The following is a 12,392-nucleotide window of genomic DNA, read 5'->3' on the forward strand; positions in this document are numbered from 1 at the left end:
GACTAATGTCTCCAATGATTCATTTTGCCCGCTCTTGAACTTATAAATGGACTCATCCAGTGTACAGTTGACCCCTGAACAACACAGATTTGAACTGTGGGGGCCACTTACACGCAGATTTTTTTCACTGAATACATACAGTACTAGAAATATATTTTCCTTTTCCTTTGGTTTTCTTGATAACATTTTCTTTTCTCTAGCTGAGTTTATTGGCAGCATACAGTATATGATACAAAATACGTGTTAATCCACTGTTTGTGTTATCTGTAAGGATTCTGGTCAACAGCAGGCTATTACGGGCTAAGTTTTTAGGGAGTCAAAAGTTACATGTGGATTTTCTACCACACGTGTGTTGTTCAGAGGTCAATTGTATATTCTCTCCCTGGCTTCTTTCACTCACGCAGTCGCTTACAGGAGTTCTTTCACGTTATCGCTGGGGTTGCAGTGCATTGCATGTATATACCACATCTGTCTGTTTTCCTCTTGATGGAAGTAGGACTGTTTTCAGTTTGGGACATTGAAAACAAAGTTATTAAGCCATTCTTGGATTTGTCTTTTGGGGAACACATTTTTCTGGGGTGCACACCAAAGTGGAACTCCTGAATCACGGGGGAGGTGTAATTTCATGGGGCAGCTGCTGCCAAAATGCCCTTTGTAACCTGGCCGTTCCCAGCGCTGGCCGCCTCCGAGAGCTACAGGGGTGCGGAACGCAGGGCCCTCCTCCAGAGCTACTGCCTCAGAGACTGTGGGGACAAGTGCCCGACTCCTGTGCGCCTGAAAAACGGCACCAATGACTCATCCGCTCAGCGCTGGTGAAGAGCGCCCTGTCCTCCCGCAGCCTGGCTTGCACCTCTGAGGCTCCGCGCGCCCTGCTCTTTGAAAGGCCACCGGCACCTTGGAGCGGCAAGCCCAGCTCCTTGTGCTGGGTTCACGTGGACGACGCTCACTCTCGACTCACACGTCATACGGGCTGCCAGCCATGCAGTCTCTCACCCTGGTTTCCGTGCGGCTGAGCTGCCTTGTTGGTCTTCCCACCTAAGTGAGCAAACTTCTATCTCCTCTGTCATCTCTGCTTCTTCCGCTCATCTCTGAACATTAGAGGGCCCCCAAATCTGTCCCTCGCTCTTCTCGACTCATCTTCCACTCACTCCTCATCTCCTCGGGGCCGGCAACTCCCCGGCCTGCGGCTCAGCCCTGGCATCTCTCCCTGGCATCAGCCTAATATTTTAACTGTTCCCTCGGGTGTTGTCTGAGGTTTCCCACCAGCATGATAACCTAAGTCTGAAAATAAGCCCAATTTTTTCCCTCCGAGCCAGCTCTGCCTTCTGATTCTCCAGCTTTTAATCAATGGCCATCGGATTGATCAACAATAACCTGCTTTTCTCCTTTTCTTTTACTTTCATTGTTGTTTTTGTAGATTCAGACCCTAGTTATTTCTCAGCTGGACCCACTGGCCTCTCCTCACAGGCCCCCTGTGCCATCCTCCCCCTCCAGGGAGGCAGACTAGGCTGCCCTGCGCATCTCCCTGACGCTGCCAGCCCTTCCGCAGGGTGGCGGCTGGCCGTCTGGCACCCATCGCAAAGGTTCAAACTTTAACCTGAGGTATTTGCAATCTTGTTCCACAGCACAGGTCATCGGTTTTGGCTCAAATAAACTCTTATAAACATTCAAAACCAAAACAAATGAACAAAACCCTTCATTTGGCACTTAGGACTTCCCCCTCTCCTCAAGCCAAAGCAGATCACCCCCTCAACAGCCCCAAATGTGTTCCCCTGAACCTGCCGCACAGCAGCACGTGGACACCTCACAAGAAGGAGTCCTGTCCTGATGCGGAGGTGTCCTGCCCTTGGAGGGGGTGTCTCGCCCTGGCAGGTCTCAGCCTTGCTCAAGGCGGTCCTGGATCTTCTTTCTTTTTCTCGGTAACTCCTGCTCTGTTCTGGCATTTTCCCTGCCCTTGGCCTTTCTCTTCTGTTCCAGGTCTCCACCTGCCCCTGAGCCCCGGCGATGTCCAGAAGGCGCACAGGCAGAGTTTTGAACCGTCCCCCGTTTCCCAAGGCCCCTCGTGGGCCCAGGAAGCTCGCCGCCGCAGCACTCTGACCTCCAGACCCTCCTGCAGGGCTGACTTCCCTGGACCGGGTTCCCTGGAAGACGAGGGACACCAGAATTTCCTGCCCTGGCATCTGCTCCAGCAATTCTTTCAACTAGAAATGGATCGGCCCTCTGACCCCTTGCCAAGGCTGCTTACTGAAATCCAGGCTGTCCAGGGCAGCACACATGGCCCCTCTTTAGGAAGCCTCCCTCACCCTGGCTGGTGTGGCACAGTGGGTTGAGCACCAGCCTGCAAAGCCAAAGGTCACCTGTTTGATTCCCAGTCAGGGCACAGGCCTGGGTTGCGGGCCAGGTCCCTGGTTGGGGGTGTGAGAGAGGCAACTGATTGATGTTTCTTTTGAACATCACTGTTTCTCTTTCTCTCCCGTCTTTCTCCCTCTCTTGCCCTCTCTTTAAAAATAAATAAAGAAAATCTTGAAAAAAGAAAGAAAGCTTTTTTGACCCTTCCTGCCCTAAATGACCACTTCCTTTCCTGACTGCCCCTCATCACATCATCATATTCTCTCGGCGTATCTGTCTTGTCTTGTGTTTCCTACAATAAACTCTGCGGGGGGCAGGCGCGACCTCCCACAGCCCACTCCTCTTTGATCTCCTGTCACGTAGCGCAGGGCCCGGCCCCTCACAGGCTACCAGTAAACATCTGCTGAGCAAGAGTGAATGAATGCGTCATTGCAGCTTTCCCCAAACATGGGCCCTTGGAACCCATGTGGCCTCAGGAGGTGTCCCCTTGTGTCCTGTGACTTGTCAGGTTTGGCACCGGCCTTGCCTTAGGGAGAACCACCACGTGCGTTCTGCCCTGACAAGAGAAGCTTGTTCAGTGATGATCCGCTCGGCAGATTAGCCAACATATTTGACCAGAGGATTTTGTTTATTACGTGAGCTTCAGAAACCAGTTAAGGGAATAACTTTTAATCCTCTCAGAATCTCTGAATACAGGGACAGAAGGTAAATACCACAGAAGTCACGAGTCCAGCTCCTTACAGTGTGTAAGTGCGATTGCCCAACCTCTCCGCCCTTTTTTTAAAATTTTCAAGATTTCACTTACTTATTTTTAGAGAGAGGGGAAAGGAGGAAGAAAGAGAAGGAGGGAAACATCAAACGGTTGCCTCTCACATACCCCCAACTGGGGTCAGGGCCCACGACCCAGCCGTGGGTCCTGACTGGGAATCGAAATGGCGACCTTTTAGTCCCCAGCCTGGTGCTCCGTCCACTGAGCCACATCAGCCAGGGCACCCAGACTCTGCTTAAGAGAGGTTTTTGCTCCATGACACAATCTACATGTGATTTCTAATTCTCTTTCTTTTTCAGCTGCTGAGCGGGCAAGGATGCTCCTCCCAGTCCGTCTGCTTTTAGGGGCGCAGGCCCGAGAGTGCTGGGCCTGCCGGGGTGGAGGCAGAGTGGGGAGCACTCACCCCCGTGGCTTTCTGCTTAGTGTAGGCATATTTGTCCCGAGTCAGTCTTTCAAAACGGTAGGTGGGCGCGAACGTGATTTCTTCTTCCTCTGGAACCAAACAAAACCCTGGTGTCAGCGTCCAGGCCCCACAAGTCACAGCTGGTCAGGTTCCCTTCTCCTCCAGGCAGAACCCTTCCCCCACCCATGAGGCTGCGCGGGGACAAGGGGGACAGGGTGACGTCTGGGGAGTCCTGGGCAAAGGAGGGCGGTTCTTACCGAAGTGCAGGAAGACCTTCTGCTCCTTCCTCTCCATGAGCAGCTGGTCGTGCAACAGGAGGTCTGAGTACTGCTGCTGCTTGATCTTCTGGATGATGCCTTCTGCCTCCTGGAGCGAGGACACGGCCACTGTGAGGTGCCCGTCTCCGCCAACAGGACCAGGAGGCATGCGTCCCCGCCCGCTGCCGCCACCCCAGGTCCCACCGTCCCCGATGCTGCACCAGACCCCAGCCCCCGCCCCCGGGGATGCTGGGTTGGTACCTCTTAGCCCCACCATTTTACAGAAAAAACCCTGTGCTAGTGAAGCCTCAACCCGGTAACATAAGTTCCTGGTTATTCCAAATTTGCTGAGAGACATTGTATTTTTTCAGACTGTCTTTTAACATCATTTTATTAACACTTCAGTAGGTAGGTAGGCATGTATCTATTGCTGCTTCTTGTGGAAGCTCCTTGCCCAGACAGGTAGCCCCAGCCCAGGTGGGCAGCTCCTTACCCAGGTGGGCAGCTCCACGCGGTAGTTGAGATCCCCGAGCCAGAAGAGGTGGGTGAAGCGGTGAGTAATGTTAAAGGGACTCAGTTTCTTGTCTCCCAGAGCCAGAAACCGAAGAATGTTCATGTAGTTTTGGTTTCGCCTAATTAAATGACAAAGCAGCCACCTCAGCTCAGGGCTCCCTACTCCACCGTGGCGGGAAGCCAGGTGGGGCCGGGTGTAATGAGACTCGGCTTTGGCAGCAGCAGACTGTGGCCCAGGGCCCCGGGGTCGCGTGCTCCGTGGGAGCCAGCATCGTGAACACGCGCGATGGCTGTCTTCACAACTGGGCCACCGACAGGCACCTGTAAGTGTGCCCCAGGGAGGTTTATAACTCTAGGAAGAAGTGGTGTGCAGGTGGCTACTAGGGTAATGACGCAGGAAATGTGCTTTCTGCCCTTCCGATGGGTCCAGCCACATGGGAGGTCATAGCTGGGAGAAGACCACAGGAGAAGCCCCCAGAAGCCGACATCATGGGGTCCCAGCCTCAGCCAGAGCGGTCGCGATCCGGGCATGAGGTCTGTCTAGGCAAAAAACCCCAACGCAGGCTCTCGGGGAACAAATGCTATTACCTGAGTTTCTTTTCGCTTCCAGAAGTCAAGTGGCTGTTGACAAACCCCAAGGAGGTCCCATTGAACATGAATGATACCCCCACAGCTCCCTTGTTCCCTAAAGGGAGGGGAGAAAGAAGTCAGAATGCCAAATAGGCAGACGTGCCCCGCGGCGGGAAGTCCCGGTGAGGAAAGGCGGGCAGAGGCAGGTGTGGGGAAGCGGAGAAGGAAGGAAGCAGAACAGCTTCATCTGGGAGAGGAGATGGCACAGGAGACAGGGACTAGGGGCTGAGACTCCTTCAGGATATTAAGAAAACCAGGGGAAGGACGAGCAGCCTTGGGTTCCCTGCAGGGCCCAGGGAGGAGGCTGCCAGGGTACCCCATCCTGGCCCGTCCCCCTGAGGGGCGCTCAGTCGTCCCAGATGCCACGCAGGCAGGATGAGGAAAGCAGCCAGAAGCCTTGGGCAGAAGATACAGAAGGCGGAGCCGGAGCTGGGCGGGCTGACCTTGCACCCAGCTAACTCCAGGTCCCTGGGGAGACCAAAATCGCGCTGAGGCCACCTTTTTGTACCAGTTTTACTCTCTTCTAGACCAGTGGTTCTCAGAGTGTGTTCCAGTATCGGGGTCACTTGGGAACGTGTCGGGAGGGCACATTCTCAGGCCCCACCCTGGACCTGCTGAATCAGAAATTCTGGGGGGGTGTCCAGTAATGAGGGTTTGCCAAGGTCTCTAGGCTAGGGGTGCGCCGACAGCGGCCCCCACCAGCTAAAAATGATTTTTACATTTTTAAAGAGTTGGGGGAAAAACATCAGAAGAATATTTTGTGGCACATTGAAATGACATTAGATTTAAGTTTTGGAATCCATGACTAACGTTTTATTGGAGCACAGCTACGACTACAGAGCTGAGCGGTTGCAGCAGAGGCTGCACAGCCTGCAAAGCCTGAAACATTCGCTGTCCGGCCTTTTAGAGAAAGTTTGCCAACCCCTGTCCTAGGTGCTTCTGCCTGGGAACCTGGCCCATCCAATACAGCAGCTATGAGCCCATGTACTGCACGCCTAAAACCTGGCTGAGCCAGCCCTGGCTGGTGTGGCTCAGCGGGATGGGCCTTGTCCTGCAAACCAAAAGGTCGCCAGTTTGATTCCCAGTCAGGGCACAGGCTTGGGTTGCAGGTCAGGCCTCTGGCTAGGGGCATGTGAGAGGCAACGGCTGTTTCTCTAGCACATCGATGTTTCTCTCCCTCTCTCCCTCCCTTTCTCTCTCTCTAAAAGTAAAAAAATAAAATCTTTAAAACAAAACAAAAGGCCTTGGGGATCAGCCGGCTCCGCCTCCTTGGGAAGGGAGAGGTGGGGGCGGGGGGGTGCCCAGGCAGAGACCAAACAAGGGCTCGAGGAGGTTCCTAGGCAGCAGAGGGTGTGTGTTTCAAAACAGGGCAGCCGCTGGGACAGGAAGGAAGGAGGGACGAGGGGTGTGGACGCGGGCAGCGTGCGGTTTGTGAGCAGAAAAGTTGAGAGAGCGGTTCACGTTTGATTGCAGCAATTCGGCTATTTCCTGTTCTCTCTGGGACTGTCCTGTCCCTGCCTCCGACCCCCAGAAACCACTGGCCTCGCCCTCACCTCTGCCCACGGCCCATGTGGGGCACCTGCCACACTCACAGACAGACTCACACACCTGCTCACGTACACCCACCCTGGCACAAACTCACGCTCACACGCTCCCTGAGTCCTCTGCTCTTATTTCGATTCTCTGAAGAATCCCAGTCGGTCCCACTGGCTTACAGCTGATACCAGCGTTTCCACATCCCACCTGAGTCAGTCTAGATCCGGACCAGGGGGCAGCAACCTGCGCCAGTGGCCACCTCAAGCCCACCGCCCGGACGGTGAATCCGGTTCCACAGAATAGCCCCCCCCTTCATTTCATGCCTCGGTGTTTGCTTTCGTGTGACAGCAGCAGACAGAGGAGCAGCACATGGCCCACAAAGCTCATTTCTCTCCAGCCCTTCACAGCAAGTCTGTCAACCCCCATCCCAGGTCCCCGACATGCCAGGTGGGGCCTGGGGGCCAGCAGCGCTGGCACCACTGGCTGCTTGTTGGAAACCCAGGAAGTCGGGCCCCACCTGAGACCGGCTGCGCCAGACCTGCATTTCAGCCAGATGCTGAGAGAGCTGGCGTTGCCCCGGGTGAGTTTCTGCTGGGGGACCAACCACCTTGGTCTGCCCGGGGCCGCGGGGATCCCAGGATGTGAGACCCAGCTTTTACTCCGGGCACGTCCCGGTGGCGCTGGGCAGGAGGAAAAACGGGCCCCACCCGGCTCACCCAGAGTGTTGGCGATGCCTGTCTTCACGTTGTCAGTGCAGATGTGGCTGATCCGGTTCTCGTGCTCCGGCTTGGCCAGCACCACAATTCGAATGTTCCAGAGGGTGTGGATGGCGATCTGGAGGGGAGGACAACGTTGGGACCCTCAGCCAGGGCGTCCCGCCTGACCCCAGAGCAAGAGATCACGCCTCACCCTCACCTCCCGCGTGCGGGGTTCCCTGGCTGTAATCCTTAGACTTTGGGGGACTCCTAAGGATATCCCACAGGTGAGACAACGCATCTTAAAGATGAGAGCCGGCTCTGATGAGATTCCAGGGACGTAAAGGTGACGCGCAAGCACAGGCAGGGCAGAAGAGAGGCCCCAGTCACTCTCAGCGACACCGGTCCCCTGGACTCCTGAATACAGGTCCCCCTTTCTAGCCCTGGAGGGGAGGGGAGGGCCACCGAGCACCCAGGCAGCTTTAGAAATCGAGCGCCCACATGCCGAGCGCACCCATGCCTCTGAGATGCCGCTGGCCGGCCTTGCAAAGCCCACCGCCACGAAGGCCCAGCCAGGGCGGGGGGCCAGCTGTTCACCGTTTTAAAAGTTATGCTGGTGATTTCTTGCAGGGAGTTTTTGAGTATCTCCAGCCACTCCTTCTCGCCCAGGGGGTCCTCCTGGGTGCCGATCACGTAGATGTCGTGGGGGATGTAGTCAGCAGAGTCATCCCGCGTCTTTCCCTGCCCCTTGGAGAGAAACCAGGACGTGATCTTCTTGGGAGGGGGGGCGTTACCTTCAACAGCAAAACCCAACACCAAGTGAGTCACAAGTGCATCAGCAGAATTCAAACAGAGGTGGGGGAAGCGCGGGGGCGGGGGGGCATCACAGAGACACAAAAACCTTTCAGGCCGCCCAACCCAATGCCTCAGACGCAGAACTAGGTACTACTGTTCCCCGGGATGTCAGGTCAGTTAAGTGTCTTTATAAAGATCATATGAAGTGTCAAAGGCTAGAAAGACTCTCAGAGTCCGCGCGGTGCCTGGACCTAGTTGTACATGAGGTCAGACACCAGCTAGTCTTTGAATCTGCTCTGGAGACCGGGACGCAGTCCTTCAGGCATATGCACCCTGGGGTCAAGGCGAGCCCGTGGGCTGACAGGCCTGCGATGGAGCTTCCAGCCCACGGCTGAGCGGCAGCCATGGCTTTATTGCAAACGAGAGCTCTCAGCCCAGGTCTGATATGAGGGTGTCAGCCCGAGATTGGGGAACAGCGTGGATATCCCCCTGCACGCTCCCTCCGAAAAATGAATCAACGTAGCTCAATAAAGCAACGATGAAAGATTTATTTCTCCTCGCAATGCCTTCAAAGGTGAAGTAAGCTTTTCCCCCAAAGATTCAACTTCTTGGCTCACAAGTCCCAAAATGGCAAGAACTGAAGTGCTGCTGAGCTCTGCTGCTGACTGTCTTATGGCGGGAGCATAAACACGGGGGGCTGGTCGTCTCTGCATAAGGGGGCCCTCCCACCGCACCCTGGTGTAGCCAGTTCCTCTACACTGTCTTCTGTGTGAAGGGCGCCCCCTAGAGTTGTGTAACAGGACAGCCTTCGCTATGCCCGGCCAAATCTAGACCTGCGCGCTCACAGAGGGAGCAGCGGGCAAGGGCCGCGTGCCCACCCACGTGCACACCCCCGAGTATGGGAGCCGGCAAGATCAGGCAGTCAGTAAGAAACATGGGAGAGGCACATGAGGGTGCAGGACCCTGGCACCGGCCAGAGTTCTACGTCAGTCCCACCGCGGGCCCTGGAATGCTGGGCATGAGGGCCGGCGGAGGGCCAACGGGCTGTGGGGTCGGGGTCAGGCGCTCTCCTGACCACCTGCCACGGAAGGTCGGCTCACCCTCAACTCAGCTGATGGGCCAGGAGTCCCACCGTGAGTTTTCACTTCCAGGTCGCCCTGCCCCTTGCTGCTGTTCAGTCCCTCCCTCTGGGCACTGCCGGGAGCCTATCTGCTGCATGGGGGAGGGGGGGGGTGTCGTGGGCCTGACTCTACCCAGGACCAAGCAGGGGAGACAGGTGCCTGGTTAAATTTGGGTTTCAGATAAACAACACATAGTCTTTAGAATAAGTTTACCCCATACAATATCTTTATCTGAAATTCAAATTTAACTGGACATCCTATATCTACTTATTTTTTCATCTCTTAATGAATACATGAAATAATTATTTAGCATAATTTACAGTTAGTATATAAGTATACGTTAGTATATAAGTATACAGTATGGTATTTAATATAATATACATTTGGTATATATCTAGTACTCATTTCTAGCTGCATAGTTACACTAAATAGTAAAATTTATATTGAGCATATTATATTTATATATTTGGTATATAATATATATTAGTATATAAATATACAATATATATACTTAGCGTAATATATATTTAGCATGCATGTATATATTTCTAGATAAACATCTATACTAAAAATTATTTGTCATTTATATGAAATTCAAATTTAATCGGGCGCCATCCCTCTCTCCCTCTCTCTGCCTGTGTCTTGCCACGCTGCTACTCAAGGAAGGAGTTCTTCCTTCGAGCCCGGGGCCCCTTGGCCAGCTGCCCAGGACTGGCAGGTACCCAAGAGCTCCTAACCCAGATGTGCAGCTCCTTTACCTAATGTTCTGTGACTTGGACACGCCCCATAACCCACTGCAGCAGTTCCTGGGGTATGAGTCCCAGGGCTCGTCCCCCTTCCCCATCGTCTCAGGAGAAGGGTGGAATTCCCTAGAAGGGAGGGTGTGCAGAGGGACTGGGGTGGGGGAGACAGGTTCCTCCCGCCCCTTTGAGGATGCTCAAGGCAGGAGGCAGAACCCAAGGGGACCACGGGAAGGAGGAGAGGCTGCCAGACCTACCCATGTTCCAGGTGCCGATGAAGATGGTGATCATGTCGGGCTCCGGCTGCTCCGAGTGCTTGTTCTTCATCTGCTGCAGGAGCTGGCAGAAGCCTTCTCTCTTCTAGGGAGTGAAGGGCAGACAGACTCAGAAAGGCCTCTGACCCCTGCACACTGCACTTTCAAAGTGCCAGGCCAGCCTCAAGAAAACTGACAGGGGCGCGAGTCAGAGCCAACGTCCCAGCCGGCGATAGAGAAGCGGTCCCGAGGCAAGCAAGTGGCTCCTCCGTGACCCAGCCACGCGGCGGCAAGGACCGGCCGCTGGGAAAATACTCAGGAACCAGACACAGACCCAACCCCATCACGGGAACTGCAGCACGCATTTCAGTACAGAAAACAAGCGAAACAACCGTAACGTCCACTCTTGGGAAAGGAATTCACAGTGGTGTTAGGGGCCGTCCATATGCTGGAATGCCACAGGGTTCAAAAGCTGTGGTGCAGAAATGCTTTATCAGCAGGACGAGGTGGTCAAAATATATTAAGTATAAAAAGCCTGTTGGCAAACCAGTATGAATGGCACCATTGCATTTTTATCAGAAAACCCAAAAACCATCCTGAAAGATACCGTCTAAGGTTTACTGGTGGTGTGCGTGTGCTGCTATTTTACACTTTTTGCTTATTTGTAACTTTTCCACCAAGGAGGCTAGATTACTTGTGTAATGAAAGGACATTTAATGAAAGAACCTAATTGAAAAGAACACAGGAAAACTGTTGCCATAGCCTCCTGAATAGGCTTTCGTTAGTTGTCCTGGAAACCTGCCTTTCGTCAGAGGTGACTCATCATGTGGTGCCTCGGGTTACCACAGGTCTCGACCCTCCAGAGCCCGCGGTGGCGGCAGCACTGGCTTTTGCGCCTATGTCTCTGTGCCCAGGACAAGGCCCAGCCGGTCCTGTCATCTCCCGTCTGGCCCCTGCTCCCTTGTTTCTCTCAGCCCCTTCCCTGTCGCTGCTCCCAGCCTCCCCACCCTCTCGGCCAGTTCTGGGCACCCCGGAACCTCCCACTGGTCTCCCACCAGCACACCTCTGCCACTGCGCCCACATGGGGCTGTCCCTGTAAACCCAGACTGGGAGCCCTCGTCCCTCAGCCTTACCACGGTGCCACGGTGCGATCAACGGGCAGCTGGGGTTGTGGGAGCCCCTCATGCCCTGCCTCACACGCGCTGTGCGCCCGGGGACGAATGCTAAGTCTGTGATCATGGGTGTCAGCCCCGGGTTGACCGGTCAGAGGCGGATGCGGTCACAGCGAATCCTGCCTCCGGCTGTCCAGAAGCCAATGTGATGCCCGAGGACACCCAAGTCTTTCCGTGGGCCCCCATCATCTCTCATCCCAGGAGCCTGCGTCCGGGCAGGGCACTGCACTTCTGCGGAGAGGGGCCCCGTGTAGAAGCGGAGAAAGCGCAGGCTGGGATTCAGATTTCAAGCTGGGGCGCCCTGGGGGGGCTTCCGAGTGCAGCCCAGAGGAGTAACGGCCTCCCAGTGGGGCTGGGGGCTGGGCGTAAAGGGTGCATCCTCTTGGGGAGGCAGCGTGGAGGAGGGGAAGGAGGACAAGAGGACGGGGCTGCGACTGCTCCAGTCCCAGCAGGAGAAACGCGCCCCTCACTGACCTGGGCTCGGCGTCCCCGCCCCAGGTGAGAAATGCAACACAGCAACACAGCGCGTGGTGAGAGCTGAGCGAGCCCCCAGCAGGTGCTCCCGGGCGGGCGCGGAGCCGGCCGTGGGAAACGTGCACCCCTCACCCGTCCCTCGCCCCCCTCTGGCCGTTGTCACCATCTGTTGTCACATACCTTGGAGTCAGCAAAAACGTATTCTTTCCTCTGGGTCTTCTCCTTCTCTGTTTCCACCAAAATCACCAACTTGTTCAGAAACTTCTGAGACTTGATGAGCTGCAGGACTTAAAAGAATGGGAAGTTCACTTACGCATTCGCCCACTCATCACCCAATACATACAGCGCCCACTCTGTCCTGGCACCTGACCACCGACCACCCTGGCCCTCCCCCCCTCAGGAGGAGCACCTAACTTGAGCCTCATCTCGCGGGCCCCTTGGCGCCTGCCGGGAGAAATTTATGCTGGGAGAGGGTGGAGTCTGCGACAAGAAAGGGGTGGCCTGGCCAGGCAGAGGGAGTGTGACTATCGCCTTCTCATCTTCCTCCCTCTTCCCCTCCTTTCTCCTCCTCCCGACCTCCTTTCCTTCTGCTGATCCACTTTAATGTTTATCTAAATTACATTTTGTATTTCTGTCAGAGATGAAAAGGCTCAAGTTGTCCTACAAGGTTCACACACACAACAA

At 55.0% G+C, this 12,392-nt stretch overlaps 2 protein-coding genes across 2 annotated transcripts in view; both read right to left on the reverse strand.

Annotated features, from left to right (window-relative positions):
- Positions 1-12,392, reverse strand: part of SNORC (secondary ossification center associated regulator of chondrocyte maturation) — a 252,871-nt gene that overhangs the window by 49,928 nt on the left and 190,551 nt on the right. The gene's annotated exons all lie outside the window — the stretch shown is intronic.
- INPP5D (inositol polyphosphate-5-phosphatase D) overlaps positions 1-12,392 on the reverse strand; it is a 58,999-nt gene that overhangs the window by 21,302 nt on the left and 25,305 nt on the right. Inside the window, exons 8-15 of the mRNA XM_054570792.1 lie at positions 11,889-11,995; positions 10,066-10,168; positions 7,750-7,946; positions 7,174-7,291; positions 4,880-4,976; positions 4,272-4,410; positions 3,779-3,887; positions 3,522-3,610 (exon numbers count right to left, since the gene is read on the reverse strand). Coding sequence (XP_054426767.1) covers positions 3,522-3,610; positions 3,779-3,887; positions 4,272-4,410; positions 4,880-4,976; positions 7,174-7,291; positions 7,750-7,946; positions 10,066-10,168; positions 11,889-11,995 — 959 coding nt within the window. The remainder of the gene's footprint in view (positions 1-3,521; positions 3,611-3,778; positions 3,888-4,271; positions 4,411-4,879; positions 4,977-7,173; positions 7,292-7,749; positions 7,947-10,065; positions 10,169-11,888; positions 11,996-12,392) is intronic.

The sequence above is a fragment of the Pteronotus mesoamericanus genome, unplaced genomic scaffold (genome assembly GCF_021234165.1).
Source record: "Pteronotus mesoamericanus isolate MK-2021 breed Mesoamerican mustached bat unplaced genomic scaffold, CSHL_Meso_final contig_1018, whole genome shotgun sequence".
In the NCBI taxonomy this organism is placed as follows: Eukaryota; Metazoa; Chordata; class Mammalia; order Chiroptera; family Mormoopidae; genus Pteronotus; species Pteronotus mesoamericanus.